This window comes from Lichenostomus cassidix, chromosome 17, assembly GCF_008360975.1.
Source record: "Lichenostomus cassidix isolate B80296 chromosome 17, HeHo_3.0, whole genome shotgun sequence".
Taxonomy (NCBI): domain Eukaryota; kingdom Metazoa; phylum Chordata; class Aves; order Passeriformes; family Meliphagidae; genus Lichenostomus; species Lichenostomus cassidix.
Genome location: NC_139497.1, coordinates 2,865,027 through 2,881,426, shown reverse-complemented (window position 1 = coordinate 2,881,426; position 16,400 = coordinate 2,865,027). Strand labels below are relative to the sequence as shown.

General features: G+C 54.6%; 1 protein-coding gene across 2 annotated transcripts in view; it reads left to right on the top strand.

Moving 5' to 3' along the window:
* OLFM1 (olfactomedin 1) overlaps positions 1-16,400 on the top strand; it is a 31,730-nt gene that overhangs the window by 4,674 nt on the left and 10,656 nt on the right. The window contains exons 1-4 of one of the 2 annotated variants that reach the window (XM_085076859.1): positions 5,464-5,870; positions 7,805-7,954; positions 12,941-13,096; positions 15,480-15,699. In XM_085076859.1, the coding sequence (XP_084932985.1) occupies positions 5,721-5,870; positions 7,805-7,954; positions 12,941-13,096; positions 15,480-15,699 (676 nt within the window). In that variant the 5' untranslated portion in view covers positions 5,464-5,720. Of the gene's footprint in view, positions 1-5,463; positions 5,871-7,804; positions 7,955-12,940; positions 13,097-15,479; positions 15,700-16,400 lie in introns of those variants that run through there. The other variant, XM_085076860.1, reaches the window with a different exon arrangement.

Below are 16,400 nucleotides of genomic sequence, written 5' to 3'. Positions count from 1 at the left end.
CCCAGGAAGCTGGGGAAGCTGGGCTGGATTTAAGGAGCTCTGCTCTGCCCCAGAGGTTCTGGCAGGTTTTGGCACCTGCTGGGAGATCCTGGGCTGAAAGTCTCCAGCAGCTTTAGCTAAACAGAGATTTAAGGATGTGAAACCCAGTGAAGGAGATGTTTCCTTGCAGAGTTCTCCCTCCCGAAGGACAGGAAAGGTTTGGGAGTGTTTTTTGTGCAGGAGTAGGGAGTGTGCAGAGCTGGGAGTTCACTTTGCACAGCAGGCTGGGCTGCTGATCCCAAAATGTTGCTGCTCCTGGAGTCACCCACAATTGTCACCCAGAGCCCCACCAGGAGCTGGCAGAGATCCACATCATCGTGGTCACCCTTTGGGGTTTCAAATGACCATTTTCTCTCCTTCAATCCCTTTGATTTTCTGTCCATCCCTACCTTGCCAGGATGAGGGGAAAAGCTTGCTCTGTGTTGTTCCCAGGTGGCAGAGTCCAGCTCCAGGAGCGAGGTTTGGGTGAGTGGTGGTAAAAACCAGTCAAAAAAGGCAGGATGTTTGGAAATCTGCCCCAAAAATGAGGGAAAACTGGTGCCATTTATTGCTGTGACCTGCTGAGGGACAGGTGGCAAAAGCAGCAGGAGGTTGTGCAGTGACCCAGAGGGACACAAAGGGTTTGTCACCTCGGGAGGGTGTGGCTGCCCAGATGCCTCCCAGGAGAGGTGACACCTTTCCTCAGGCTGGAGGGATTTTGGGGATCTCCTCCAGCAGCCCAGGGGATGAGGAATGCAAGGGAAGGGTGAAGGTTTATTGAGGGAGGGATGAGAAACATCCTCCAGGGTGGAGTCCAGGCTTCTCCCTCTGTGGTTCTGCAGTTCTGGAGAGAAAGCAGAGGGACAGAGAGACCCCAGGGTGGGGTCAGAGCAGGGTGGGCTCAGAGCCCCCAGGGAAGGCAGGGCAGGGTGGGCTCAGAGCCCTGAGCTGGCTGGCATCTCCATTTTTTGGGTGCTCTCCTCCCCACAGTTCACCTGCCCCTGAGCATCCACATCCTTGGGGTGCAGCAGGTGAGGCAGAAGGGCAGCCTGGCACCAAACAGGGCTCCAGGAGGGATGGAAAGAATCCCTTAAGGCAGCAAACCCTGCACAGGGCTGGGTCAGAGCTCCTCCATCAGCTGCAGGAGGGAGGAAAATCTCAGTCCAACCCAAGGATTTGAGGAGGATCCATGAAATTCCACAGCCAGAGGGGACAGAGCACTCCTGGGGTGCCCAGCCCATCCCACAGGTGTCCAGCACGGAGAGGAGGAGCTGGGAAGGGCAGGAATTGGGATGTGTCACACACCAGAGTGACCCTCTGGAGTGTCCAGCCCAATTCCTGCCTCCTGTGCTCCCAGGCCAGGAGCTGCCAGCTCTGCCAGGCACTGCCCTCACGGGACAGCCACCTCAGCTGGCCTCACCCCCCTCCAGTGTCACCTGAGGTGTCCCCAGCGCGGTTTGGGGCTGTTAAAATCCAGCTGGATGTGTTTTACAGCAGCTCCCTCCCTCCCACCATTCCTTGCTCGGGGTCCCAGGGCAGCATCCCCACCAAAATTTGGGAGCAACAGGAGCTTGGGCACCTCTTCTCCGAGCCAGCCAGGAGAGGGAGACAGTGACCGCCGTGTCCCACTCGCTGCCACCCGGGAATTGTCCCCGCGCCACACCTTGACCCTCGCAGGGCTCCTGTAGGCACGGAGCCACGTTCTGCATGATCCCTTCCCGGCAGCGGAATTTTCCACTAAGTAGCTATTTCGGAAGACCCTGTTCTCCCTGCTTTTATCTCCCGGCGCTGCTCTTTCTCTGCTCGGAATATATGAATGCGAAAAAAGGGATCTTTTGTTCCTTGAGCAGCTCTGTGCCTGCTGGTTGCTCTCTGCTGGCAGCAGGGGAGGAATGGAGTGCTGAACCCCAATTTTTGGGCAGCCCTGCACCCCTTGCTCTGGTGGCAGGGGACAGCCAGAGCCAGAGCATGGGGACAACAAGAGCAGTGACAACAGGAGGGTTTTTCTCGGGCAGAACCCCCAAAGTGATCAGCAGAGCTCCACCAGTTGAGCAGAAGTGCTGCTGGAGGGATTGCTGTGGATGTGGTGATGCAAAGTTGCTTTTTGAGGATCAATATCCAGCTGTGCTCTGGGAAACCCCATCAGGAAATGTCCAACAGGGTCACCTGAGCTCCTTCCCCCTTGGCTCCATCCTTGTTTCTGCTGTTGTGCTCCAGTCTCCCCCATGGGTTTGTGGTCAATGTTTGCATTTGGTTGCCACGCTGGGCTTTTCAAACCAGGGAGATCCTCGGGGTGAGGCAGAGTCTCTGTGTCTGCATGTCACCTGTGCCAGGCAGAGTGACAAAGGCCATTGTCCTTGACTGGCAGCACCTCCTCAGCCAGCAGCCACCACCAATCCCTCCCTCTGCTCAACCCTGCATCCCTAAAAAAGGGACTCAGCGTGGAAAAAGACCTCTTTTTCCATCAGGTCTGTGTTTGGAGCAGCTGGGGGCTCAGCTCCCATGGGGTGGTGGCTCTCTGCCCCACAGGCTCAGGCAGATTATTGCATCAAGAACTTTCTGAAAAGGGATGGAAGAACATTTTGATGTCCCTTCCCCAACTCCCTTAATCTCGGCGGCAACCAAAAAAACCTCCCCCAAAAGTGCTGCTTTTGATTCTTTCATAAACACTGAAAGCAGCAGCAAGAAAGAAAATCCTCTGGATTTTGCTCTCCCCCCCGTTATTACAGCACAGCTCCTCTTTCAGCTGACATGAAGGGGTTTGCTGCAGGGAAACTGAGCAGCTCTGCCTCCCAAAACCTGCACAAACCTGGGAAAAGATTCCCAGTAATGGGCTCCCTCCTTAGCAGGCACTTGTGGCTGCTGCTCCTCTCCCTGGGCTTGGCTCAGCCTGGCTGGAGCAGCTTTAATCATGGCAAAGCATTTGAAAGGAATATGAATGAAATCAGCTGCCTGCACTGCTGGGAAATGAGGCTTTAGCCCAGGTGGAATCCAGGGCAAGGCACAGGAATGGTTTTTATCCCACTGAATCCAGAACAAGGCACAGGAGTGATTCTTGCCCCCATTTAAATATTAAAATATCCGTGGGTCTAATTCCTTTGCATTCTCCTGCAGCAGACAATTGTGAGGGATAAACTTTCCTCACAAACTCCATTCCCAGGTGAAGGTTGGGATGATTTAAGTGCAGCACTCGATGTTGGATATGATGGGAAATCAGAGCAGCAATCAGGGCCTGAGCTGCCACAGTGCTGAGCACAGCAGCAGCAGCTGCAGAGCAGCAGGAGCAGCTCAGGGAGCTCAGATTCCTTCAAAAAGGTGGAATCCATCCAGGGTTTTGGGTTTTTTTTGTCCCTGCACCCCCAGCCTGGAGCAGCTCCGGGGTGTTGAGCCCAGAGGTGCCACAGTGCACAGCCAGCAGTGGGTTTGCCAGGGAGGGGATGCTGATGCCTGGCTGGGAAATGTGAATTCCATGGGGTGGAAGCAGTTTGTGTATTCCCAAAGCAGGACAGTGTGGGATTCAGAGTGTTTCCTTCCTGATCCAGCAGCAGCTGGCTCACCTGGAGCTGGGTAGGGGGAGGGTGGCAGGGATGGAGGGTGGTGGGAAGTGAGGGAAGAGATGGAATTTCAGCTGCTGCAGCCTGGCACAAACCAGCTGCCAGTGTCCAGCCGTGTCACCGGCGTGTCACAGGGACAGGATCCGACCTGGCACCGCATGGAAGGAGTTGGAGCACTCCTGCTCATCTCGTTTTCTCCACCTGGTGGACTTGCTAAATGTGCTTTATGTCAGAGTGTTCCAGCAGCTCCCAGCTCAGCAGGGATTGCATTTCAGGCTTTCCTGCTTCCCTGCTGGGATGTGCTCTGCACACCACCTGGCTGCTGGATGTGATGGGGTACTGGTGGGTTGAGGTTTTGGGGCAACAAATCCCACACCCCCAGGAATCCATGGAGTTGGAAAAGCAGCTCTGGATGTGTCAGATTTGGGGCTGGGCTGGTCAGATTCCAGTGGGGATGTGGTGATTCCCACGGGCCAGCCAGGCTGGGGTGCTGGGGCTATGGAATGGTTCAGGGTCCCCAGGAACCATGTCAAGGTTGGAGTTTGGTCTCTGTTGGTCTCCGTTGGTCTCTGTTGGTCAGAGATTTTGGTTCTGAAGTCACCAGGGCAGTTCTGCAAATGCCTTCAGGAAACCTGAGAGGTGACCAAGCCCAGGTGACACTCCAGGCTGGCGGAACAGGCTCTGTGCTCTTTGCCACCCGTGGGGCTCCCGGGCAGGGAATTCCTGCGCTGGGGGTGAGGCAGGGGCAGCAAGGGGGCAGGAAGGGCTGGTAGAGTGGTTTGGTTTGTCCCTCGTGCTGAGGAAGTGCTGTGGCGGCAGAAGGTGACGAGGTGACAATAGGGGATGCTGTGACAGCGCGCTCAGACCGCAGGGCTGGGGACCACCGGGGACCCACAGGGAACTGCTCCGGCCGCCCCCGCCGGGAGCAGCTCCCCTTGGGCCTGGCACGGCGCTTCCTCTCCGCTGTGTCCCCTCTGTCCCCTCTGTCCTCTCTGTCCCCTCTGTCCCCGCGAGCACCGAGTGACCCCGGCCCGCAGCGCCGCCCGCAGCCGCCAGGGGGAGCCACAGCGCCGCTGCGGGGGAGCCGCGACACCCCAAAACCCTTCAACCTCCCCAAAAACCTTCCACCTCATCCCAAAAACCCCAAACCCCTTCCACCTCATCCCCAAACCCCAAACCCTTCCACCTCAACCCCAAAACCCTTCCACCTCCTCCCCCAATTCTTTCGCTCTCTCCTCATTCCTTTCACCCATCCTCTCCGTCTCCTCAAATCTTCTTCCCTCTCCCCAGTTTTTCCCCCTTTTCCCGGATCTTTCTCTCCCTTCCCCACGCCTTTTTGCCTCTGCTCAAGTCTCTCCCCCCTCCCCAATTCTTTCCTCTCTCCCCAAACCTTTTCCCTCTCTGCAAACCTTTTCTCCGCAAATCTTTTCTCCCCTTATCTCTTTTCTCTCCTTCCCTCCACTCCCCTGTCCCCAAATCTTTTCTCCCCATAATTTTTCTCTCTTTTCTTCCCTTCTCTTCCCCTTCCCCAAATCTTTTTCTCCCAAATCCTTTTTCTGCCAAATCCTTTTCTCCCCAGATCTTTTTTCTCCCCAGATCTTTTCCTCCCCAAATCTTTTTCTCCCCAAGTCTTTTGTCCCCCAATTTTTCCCTCAAATCTCTTCTCCCCACATCTTTTCCTCTTTCCATCTCCCCATTCCCCCAAATCTTCCCTCTCCAAACCTTTTCTCCCCAAACCCTTTCTCCCCTCCTCCCCTTCCCCAAACCTCCCTCCCCCCCCTTCCCTCCTCCCCTCCCCGTCCCTCCCTCGCCCACCGCAGTGTCCCCGGCTGGTTGGGCGCTCCCCGCCGCCCCTCCCGGTCCCGTCCCGCCCCGGTTCCGCCTCCTGCAGCCGCTCGCTCCGGCTGGGGCGCGCCCGGCGGCGGCGGGCGCAGGGAGCCAGCCCCGCTCGGCTGGGCTGCGGGCACTCCGGCCGCTCCGGGCACACACCGTCGGCAGCGCCGGGCAGGGCGGCGGGGCGGAGGAGGAGGACGATGGGCCGGCGGCGAGCGGCGGCGGCGGCGGGGCGGCTGGCGCAGCCCGAACCCAGCGGCATGGAGCCCGGCGCCGGTGCAGAATGAAGGGTGCCTGCCGCCCCCCCCCGCAGACATGTCTGTGCCTTTACTCAAGATTGGAGTCGTCCTCAGCACCATGGCCATGATCACCAACTGGATGTCGCAGACGCTGCCCTCCCTCGTGGGGCTCAACACCACCAAACTCACGGCGGCCACGGGCGGCACCTTGGACCGCAGCACGGGAGTAAGTGCGGGGCGCGGCGGGGCACGGGGAGGGCTGCCCGGAGCCTCCCGGAGCATCCCGGAGCTTCCCTCCATCCCGGAGCCTCCCGAAGCATCCCTGAATCCCGGAGCATCCCAGCCTCCCGGAGCGTTCCCGCATCCCGGAGCATCCCTGCGGCTGCTTCCCGCCGCCGCCCAGTCTCTCCTCGCCCTGGTGCCACATCTCTCCTCGCCCAGCTGTCCCCATGGGTGTCCCCGTGGCCGTCAGGGTCTCTCCCTGCAGGATCCCCCGCGCTGCGGAGGGCAGAGCCCCGGGGAGGGGCGGCGGTGGCTGCCGAGTGTCCCCCGGGCTGGTGCAGGAGGGGATAGGGGGTGCCGGCAGGAGATGGGGTGGCGGTGGGGGGAGCATCTCTCCCTCTCCTTTCCTCTCCTCATCCCTCGTTCGTGGCTCGGTGCGACACTGCTGCCTCCCGCATCGCCCCTGCAGCCGAAGGGATGCAAAGTTTCCCTGGTCGCTGCCGCCAAAGCCGCCGGGACAAGGGCTGCGAGTCCCGGGAGGCTCCTTAGCTTCCCTCCCCGCTCCGTGCTCTCCGGGATGGGGATGCAGCGGCAAGTGTCGCGGTGAGGCTGTCCCTGCTCTCCTCAGGCTGTGCCTGAGCTTCCCACTTCGGGAATGGCTGGGAAAAACCTTCCTGGCTGGCTGTCCGTGTTCCCCGAGCAGGGAAAATCGGGCACCTTTCTCCTGCAGGCTGCCCGCCTTCCGACAGAGCTCCGCTACTGCAGCTCTGCTGTTCCCACCGTGTTGCGTGTAGTGGTTGTGCTGCGGAGTGAACGAAACTGGGATTTTTTAATTTTTTTTTCCGTGTTAGCAGGCTTTATGAGATCCGTTTATTATTTTTTTCCCCCCGGTTGTTTTAGCCAGGGAGTCCAATCGCGCATCTCTCTCAGGGCTTGCCTGTCACCACGGGCATTTGCAGGGTGATTTGCTCGGTAGTGAAAGAGTGGAAAGAGCATTTCCCCTCTGGCTAGGGACACGGTGACACCTTCGAAGTGCTCCGAGGGTTAAATCATGGGTTGTGCCGTGAGATCGAAGGGAAATGAAGACGGGAGAGGTTTGGAGAGCTCAGGGGGGGCTGGGGAATGCGATGGGTTTGGGGCTGGGAATGTGCCGGGTTTGGGGAATGTGCCGGGTTTGGGGAATGTGCCGGGTTTGGGGAATGTGCCGGGTTTGGGGAATGTGCCGGGTTTGGGGAATGTGCCGGGTTTGGGGAATGTGCCGGGTTTGGGGAATGTGCCGGGTTTGGGGCTGGGCTCCCTTCCCTGCCGTGTCCTGGCAGCTCAGGCACTGCTGGTCCCCTCCGGGCTGCATCCCATCCCTGCCGGAATTCTGCACAGGGCGCAGCTCCGGACCTTCCCTGCCTGGAACTGGAGGGAAATGCTTGCCCGGTGAAGCTCCTCATCCCCGGGGGAGCCTGGCAGGGGAGGGAAAACGTACCTCGCAGTGTCCATTGGCTCAGGAGAGCTGATTCTCCTGCTGCCGGAGCCCGGAGAGCTCTGCAGAGGCACGGAGCAGCGCTCAGCCCTCAGCAGGACGCTGTGCCCTCCCCGGTGGCTCGGGCACGTCCCTCTCCCGAGGGCTCTGTCGCCACCCCGCTGTGCTCAGGGATGTCCAGCACCCGGAATTGTCACCCTCGGCTGGCATTCCATGTGCCCACGCTTTCCCACTTGTGCTCCCTTCGTGTTTCAGCTCCCTCTCTCCTTCTCAGACCCTTCTCTGATTTGTCCCCAATCCATATTTTTGCATTCCAAGTGAATTTCGCCAGCTGGGCCCTCGGAGGGACCTCCAGCCCTCTCTGCCACATCCATCCTGCTCCCTCCACTCCTTCCCCTTCCCCTCCCACAGCCCTGCCGGGCCTCCCCCGGTTCATTAACCCATCTTTCCCCTGTGTTAATTAGGTGTTGCCTACCAACCCAGAGGAAAGCTGGCAGGTCTACAGCTCTGCCCAGGACAGCGAGGGACGTTGTATATGCACAGTGGTGGCACCTCAGCAGACGATGTGCTCGCGTGACGCCAGGACAAAGCAGCTGAGACAACTCCTAGAAAAGGTAATGCTTGGTCCCTTCTGGCAAAGGGGGGTGGGTTTGGTGGGGTGAAAAGCTGGTTTGCAGGGGAGACCCCTTGGGATGGCTTTTTCATGCTGTGGTTGTCCCTGGGTGTGCAGGAGGAGGAATCCCTTCAGTGTTTCTGTGAAAGCCTGCCCTGAGGTCAAGGTAAAACTGCTGAGATCAAAGCAGCAATATTGAACTGGATCTCTAAAAAAAAAAAAAAAATCTCCTTTTTCCATTCTGTTGGCACAAGCAGATTTAAAGGCTGAGCCTGAACAACAGGAGAGGAGAGAGAATTAAAAGCCCCAAGCCTAGCTTTGCCAGGCAGGGTGATGTTAAAAAGGTCGAGTAAAACCCTACTGGCTGTCGCCATCAGGTAGCCCAGAGATGACACTTGGTGGTTTTCTTCCTAAAGCTGACATCCTCTTGATTAGTTTTTAATAGTCTGCTGTCCAAAAAGATCAAAGAATCTCATTAGGGAAACATTCCCAATAACAAGAAATTTTCCAGATAATAGATTTCAGCGAAGAAATGCTGTTTCATGTGAAAATTGTGCTCCTCTCTTTCAAACATGAGCTGGCTCCTGTGCTGGAAACATAATTAAACCCCAAGCCCTAATGCTAGATTGGCCTGTGCCGTGCATGACAAAAGACTTTTCCTCCTGCTGCTTTGGGGGAAGCTGATGTATTAATTCCCCATAACAATATTAAACCTCCACTTAACTGATTTCCCCCATGTGCTGAGGACAATAAAGCAAGCCAGGATACATTCAGCCCTAAAACAATTCTTCGGGTTGTCAGAGGCTGCTAAAAATAATCCCACTCAAGCTTTGATTTCTCACAGCAATAACACACTGGGTGCATTTGGATTTGGGAACAGCTGACAGGGGTGTCCAGGAGGCACTGTGCTCTCAGAACTCCTGGTGCACACTAAACGAGCAGGATTTGACCCAATGCCCTCTGCTGATGGGCAGGAGTTGGGAATGGGAGACCTGGGATAACATCAGGAGGGTGGGAGTGCTTGGTGGGTTTTTTTGGGTTTTTTTTTAATGCAGCTCTCTGGCTGCCAATGGATAAAAAGTGAGGGAGGAGCAGGATTTCTGGGCATGTGTTCTGGGATATGTTACCTGCCTGCTAATCTGTCTGCATCTCACTCCCACGCTAACCTATATGAAAAAAAAAAACCCAAAATGAGGAATAGGCTCTTAGTGCCAGACATCTGAGCTTGATGGAGGCTGAACTGATAATCCCTGTAGGAGAAAACAACTGCAGAGCAGAGCTTCCAGCTTCCCAGGAAGGATTTCAATCCTGGAAACTCCTTCCCTCAGCTGACACCCTAACCCTAGCTTTGTGATGGGAAAACTGGTTTCTCCCTGGCAGCACAATGGGTCAGGGAGGTAATTGTGTGTGGATTTTCCGAGGAGCAGAGCTGGAATTCACCTATGGCAATGAGGAGGTGTTGCCAGGGATGGGCTGTATTTGTGTGTGTGTGTTTGTATGAAACAATTAGAGCATTTCAGGGGAAATCTCCATGCAGAATTTGGAGGCTCGGATCTCCCATCCATCCACGCTCAGCTCGTGGGATGAGCATCTCTGTAAGGAGCTGCTGTGGCTGGGATTGTGTCCCGGGCATGGTGACAGGTTTGGGAGCAGGGCTGCTCTCTGCACACACTGTTCAGCCCGTGTTGTGCCACTGGAGGTGTCTGAGCTCATCCTTGGCTGGAGCACACCCAGTCCTTGCAGCCTCACACGGCTCAGGTGCTGAGCCCAGACCTTGGACTGTGCCCAAGCCAAGCCACCACCTCAGCCCTGCTCAGCAACAGATTGTATTTGATCTCCAAACAGATTCTTTTTTAAATTCGTTTATTTATTCTGGCCCTGTTATTGGGCAGGACTTCCTCCTCTGATGGTTTAAACCGTTTCTGGTTTCCTGCCAATCCTCCCTCTTTGCCAGCGCTGATTTCCAGATTAAACAGCTCTTTTTTGTTCCCCTAATAGTCACTCCCAGGTGTGCATAGAGGGGACAATGACATCTCAGCCTTCACTTTGCCTCCTGCAGACCTCCTAAAATGAACTTTTCATATCCTGGACCATCAGCTGAGTCCATTTCTCTGCTGACTTTTCCCCTAAACCGTGAAAATCTCCCCCAAGATGCCTCTTGCTGTTGCTCCCCCGGGGTAAAAACCCCAAATCTGGGCTCAGAACAGCCCTTCTGGAGCTGGCTGATGCACAGGGCAGCTTGAGCAGGGTTTAAACCACGGATTTGACCTTTCTGTTTGCCTCACTGCGGTCATCAGGCCAATTTTGACTCTCTCACTCTGCTTTAATTGCGAAACAACTCCTTGTCAGATGAGATGACAAGAACAGCACTGCAAGCTTCATTTGTATTAATTTCCTATTTCGACTGCTAAAAATAACTCTTTCCCCCCAGACGGTCACAGGTATCTCTCTCACATTAGCTTGCTGCAAATGAGATTTCAGGCTGAGAGAGGAGGCAAAAAAAGCATTTTAGCCAATGTCTGAGGGCTGCAGCTGATGGATGGAGCTGAGGGAATTTCAGAGGCAGTATCCTTGGGCCTGAGTTCATTAGAGCACTCCTGTACATGCTTCAGCCCGAGCTCCAACAGGCTCATTGAAACCTAATCATGTGCCAAAGCACTTTGCTGGATCAAGGGCATAATATGCTAATGAGGGAAAACAAGCAGATCCTCAGCTGGGAAGCACAAGGGGCTGTCAGGGATCAGGAAACTCATTCCCTACAAACCTGGCCGGGACCTTGCCTGATGGAAAACAGCACGGGCAACAAATAGCCACCTTGGGCGTGTGAAATCCACCCCAGAATAGCCAGTTTTAGGCATCTCTGTGCAGAGGCATGTGAGGAGGTTATTTTTCTCTGCTGCAGGGAGGAGCAGAATCACGCCAGAGGTGTTTGAGGTCAGCAGCCTGAGCGAGATGCTGAGTCTATCTCTCCCTCCCCACCACCTGAGAAAAAGCACAATGAAACCCCCAAAATTCTGCTCACCAGACTCAGATATTGGTCTGTCTTTAGAGAAATGCCCTTTTCTGGTGATCTGCAGGTCGGCCTTGAGCTGGGGTTAGGCACTAGTGGAATAAATGAGCTCAGTTTTGCCCCTCTCTGCTCCTCGGAGCAATTCTGCTGGGTAGATGCAGCTCAGCTCAGCTCAAAGCCTGGATAACTGCAATAAAAGTAGCTTGGCAGCCCAGCCATGCTTGTCTAAGGCTTCCCTTCTCCTGCCTCGGGGCACTGAGAGGTCTTCAACCTCCTCCACATCCAGCCCAGGTGAATTAACACCCACTGAGAGCTCCAATTCCCTGGGGGAGGCACAGCCTAATGGGAGCTGACCAGGCTGAGCTCAGCTTTGCTCTTTTCTCCTCCCAACCTGCCTTGTTCTGCTCTTCCCTGCCCCTCACGCCTCCCTGAGCAGCTCCTGGAGGGGTCAGGGTGGTGCTGCTTCACCTCTGAGGCTCAGAGACTGCAAATAGCTTCATCTTTGCTGAGGAAACCTCTCAGCCCCCCGGAGCAGTTGAACAGAACATTCCAAAAGCTGCTGGCCTTTGCCCTACGGGCCATCCATACATTTTTAATAGACCCCTGTCACCATTTTGGTGTCACCCTGCATGAGCAATGGGCACTCTGATGGTTTTCCAAGCTGGAGGTCCCACAGCTGACCTGTGCAGCGAGGAGCCCTGGCTGGCACGGCTGTCCTGCCGTGCCCTCGCTCTGTCACTCGAGGTAAGTCCCAGCCCTCCCCGGTTGGATTTGCCAGAGGAAATGCTGCACTTGCAGCACTCCTTCCCCATCCCAGCCTGGCTGGCGAGGGCGCAGATGGGAGTGGATGTGGCAGCACAGGCTCTGGGAGCAGATCCACGGGGACAGGGCTGCTCCTGCTCGGATTTGGCTCAGCCACCCACAGCTGAGCAGGCTGGCAGCAGGGTGGCTTCAACGCCATGGTGGCTTCACTTCCAGGCCCCTGACGCGGCAGCAGCAGCAGCAGGCTGGCTGCCTGATTCACGGTCCCCACGGACGTCACCGCGGCGGTGGCGCTGCTGGGGTGACGTGGCGGTGGCAGGAGCAGCACCCGTGGGCTGAGCCCCGTCACGTCCCCGCCGTGGGACAAACACATCCCTCCCCAGTGCACAGCCCTGAAATGCAGCTCGGTGCTGGATGCTAGCTAGGCACTGACGTCAGGGCTTCATCCCCCCTCTCCCAGCCTGCAGAACAGGAGGGAATATCTTAATAAATCAGATGGCAGCCAACCTTCAAAATCAGGTCAGCCTCAGCGGCGTTTCCCTCCCCTCCTCACACCTTGGGCTCGGTTTCTCGCAGCAAGCCCAGCCAAGCTCCTTGCATCATCCCCTGGGCGAGGCCAGATGGGCTCCGGGCGGGAATGCGGCACAGCGCGGCTCCGGAAACCGACCCTCCCTGGCAGGAGGGCATGGCTGGGGTGCCAACCATCCCACGGTGCCTCCCAGCGCCAGGATGTCCCCCCTGCAGCTGGATTGGTGGTGGCAGGTGCTGGCTGGGCAGGCTGCTGGGAGAATGAAGTTCTGCTGGCTGGGAGGGAGGTGTGTGCAGTGTCACACGAGGAGATGGAAATGCTCACCTGGGCAGGAGCTTTTTCCTCCCAGCCAGCTGTGCTGCTGTCACCTCCCAGCTCCTGTCACAGAGGACATCCTGAGTAATGCATTTTAACCTCGGCCCCAACCCTCATTTCCATGTGGGGTTGTTGATTCATTCTCTGCAGCACGGCAGGAAAAAAAAAATAAGCATTTATGAAAGCAGTTTGCTGTGTGTTGGAGCACAGGGTCGTAATTTGGGAGCTGCTGGTGATGAAGCAGTAAATAATGCATGGGCTGATTGCCCTTTAGCTCTGCTGGGTGTGTGGGAAAGGTCAGTGCTGGGATGCAAGCAGGGCTGCCTCGCTGCTGGAAACACCTTCTTAATGAGTCCCTTCTCGTTTGGCAGGTGCAAAACATGTCCCAGTCGATAGAGGTGTTGGACAGGAGGACTCAGAGAGACCTACAGTACGTGGAGAAGATGGAAAACCAGATGAGGGGACTGGAATCTAAATTTAAGCAAGTGGAAGAGAGCCACAAGCAGCACCTGGCAAGGCAGTTTAAGGTAGGTGTGCTTTCCAAAGTGCTACTGGAGACGTGGCCAGGGAATTGTTGGGATGGGCTTGGGATTGTGGCCCTGGTTCCCATCAGGGGACAAACTGTGGGGTCCTTGCTGTCCAAAGCACAGCCAGATCCAGGCTGTGGCATCACATCCTCAGCCCTACGTGTTCCTATAGGGTCAAAGCACAAATCTCCATGTTCCCACATCCACAAACCACCCGGGTGCCCCAAATAGGTAGATTCCATTGGGGGATCTGCAGGGACACCCCAGGGTGGCTGAGGTCTGGGTGAGGTGGGTTCCCCTCTGTGGCTAAACAGCTTCTCCATGCCATGCCCAGGACCCATTTTTTGGGAAAACCCAGGACTTGTGGCTCCCTTTCCATTCCTGGCAAACCTCAGCTGGCTGTCCCCAAACCACATCATCCCTTGGGGTGGCTGAAGAATTTAATTAATCAATCAAACATCAGCCCCCCCCAAAAAAAACCCAAAAAATACCACTTTTACAGCCATCCACAGGCTGGCAAACTGCACATCTCCAGGAGTTTGTCCAGTTTTGAGCTGATGGTTCTGTGTGGTGTCCTGGTGCTGTGAAAAGGGGAGTGGAGCTGCCAGCCTTTGGGATCAGCTGGCACTGGGAACAGTGGCCAAACCCTCAGGAAGTTGCTTGGGAAGGAATGAAATTGCCAAAAAAAGGTTCTGAGAAATGCCAGAATCTTCAATGTTAGCAGTGCTGTGGGTTAATAGATATAAAAATCAAATGGAGAAGATTTCTGGCAAAATTTGGGGACTTTTCTGAGCAGCCACCCAGCTGATTGCCACCCTCATTGGCAGGCAGCTGGCTGGTATTTTAAAGCAGATTTTTTTTTTAATGCTAAATACTGAAATACCACGATTATCTCATAAAAAGCTGGGAAGTAGGATCTTAAAACTTTTCACCAACTCCACCTCCTCCGCTCCCCATCTCCAGTTACTGCAGGACCCTAAATTTAGCTCTGCAGTCTGGATGGAAAGACCATCTTTGTGATTCGAGCATGAGTTCCTTTTATTTAATTATTTCTTTATTTCAGTTATTATTATTTCTCCCCCCACCATCCTGATGAGGTTAACCCTCCCCACTGCCTGCCAGGGAGATTAAAATTAAATAAAATTAAATAAAATTAAAGCATTCCCCCCGTGTGAAGAACAGGAGGGGAAAAAAACCCTCATGGCTTAAATAGGAGGGGATGGATGGGAAGGAAGGGAATGAGGTTGAGGAGCAATTCCTGGTCCTGTTCAGCCCCAGAAAGCTTCAGGACACAGGCAGATGTCACAGCCCTGGGTGCTGGGAGCTTGGCCACTGTAGTTGGAGCAGCAGCAGGGATTTTGGGTGTTCTAACACGCTTCATTAACGGGTAGGTGCATGCATATTAATGTCTACTCGTTAGCTGCTGGAGCAAAGCATCTGCAACAAAATGCTGCATTCTGAGCTTTTAAATGAGAAAAAAACAAAAAAAAATCCAAAACAAAGCAAAAAAAGAAAAAAAAAAGGAAAAAATTCATTTCTGCAAAATCCATTTGATAATGACTTTTATTTTCCTGTTCCGTGCTTAAAACCAGTGAGGAATTTTTATCTAATTTGCTGCCAAGGCAGCATTCGAAAGAACAGCCACAGCATTTTGTTCCTGCTAATGCCAGCATTAAACTGTGAGTGCTTTGGAGCTCTTGTGTTGGTTTTTTTTTTCTCTCTTTAGTGCCGTAAGAGTATTTGTCTATGAATGGCTATCTATATAAGGCAGGTTAGTGAGCTAGATCCTCAACAGTATTTCATTTTCTTGCTTACAGGGCTAACTAAAAAGCAAGTTTTTTCAATGCTGCAGTGACTGAAGAAGCAGTTCACTCCCATGTAACCATGAAAAGAGGGCCACAGAGCATTTTGCACCATGCATTGATTTTTTTTGATTATTTTCCAAATTAGCACCATATCTCACTAAGGAACCTTGAACCACACAACCGAGATCTTCCTTTGCATGCAATTGTAGATGCATTTCATGAATAGTTTGAAACCCTTGTCAATGCATATATATCTTATTTTCTTTTATTTTTTGGAAAGAAAAAGAAAAAAAAAAAACAACAACTCTTTGTGTATGTGATCTGAAGCATGTAACCCTAAGATGTTGCATTCTAAAAATGACAAATAAAGGCCTTTCCCAAATATTTTGGTGTTCTGCAGCCTGTTTAATATGTTCTTGCCAAGACATCATTCGGACCAAAAATAATAATTAATTTTAATGCTAATAATTGTGGGATAATGTGAACATTTCGCTCCCATAGGAAGCACCCAGGTCAAGGCAGAGTGTTGCAGATTTTTGCACGCATAGCACTGAACCGAGCTTATTTTAACCTTGCAGGCAATAAAAGCGAAAATGGAGGAACTTAGGCCTTTGATACCAGTGTTGGAAGAGTACAAAGCCGATGCCAAATTGGTATTGCAGTTTAAAGAGGAGGTCCAGAATCTGACGTCAGTTCTAAACGAACTCCAGGAGGAGATTGGCGCCTATGACTACGAAGAGCTTCAGAACAGAGTGTCAAATCTTGAAGAAAGGCTTCGTGCATGCATGCAAAAATTAGGTAGGCTCAGAACCGCCATGGTGGCCCTGGCTGCAACGCCAACGGCGCCCGCATGCCGGCCGGAGGCACAGATGCCCCGCTGGACATCTTGCGCCGCGCCCGGCCCGCGAGGGATGACCCCACGCAGCCAGGGGGATCCTGCCAAGGCTCGTGCCGCCGGGAGCATTCCTCCTGGGAGCAGCCCTGCCCAGGATTCCCGGCAGGAGCGGTGCTGCCGGCGGTGGGAGCGCTTCAGGATCCTCGCGGGCAGCGCTTGCATAAGCGGCGGCTCGCGCTTATGCAGAGCCAAACTCCTGCACCCCTTTTGCTTCTCGCATCCCTGCCCCACCTGTTGGCTGACCGGAGCTGCAGAGGGCTCTGCTGGTGGTGGGGGGAGTGGGGCTGTGCAGGCTGGGCCTCCTTTGCCTTTTTTCCCCCCTCGTTTTCCTTTCTTTTTTTTTTGCATCCTGGCGATCCCCCCGGAGAAGAGCATGACGGAGCTGTGCCGGGGGGTCGGCGTGGCCCTGTGGATCCTCCCTCTCCCTTTCTCAGAGGGAGCCATTTCCACCAGGCTGCTGCTCAACCACCAGAGCTTCATCTCTAACCTCCTTCAGAGGGTTTTAATTGACCAAAAGCCGTGGGTCTGTTGTGGGGAGGCTCAGCAGTCGCCAAACCCAGCGTGTGACCCCAAAAGCAGGGGGAAGGAGGAGGGCATTGCCTTC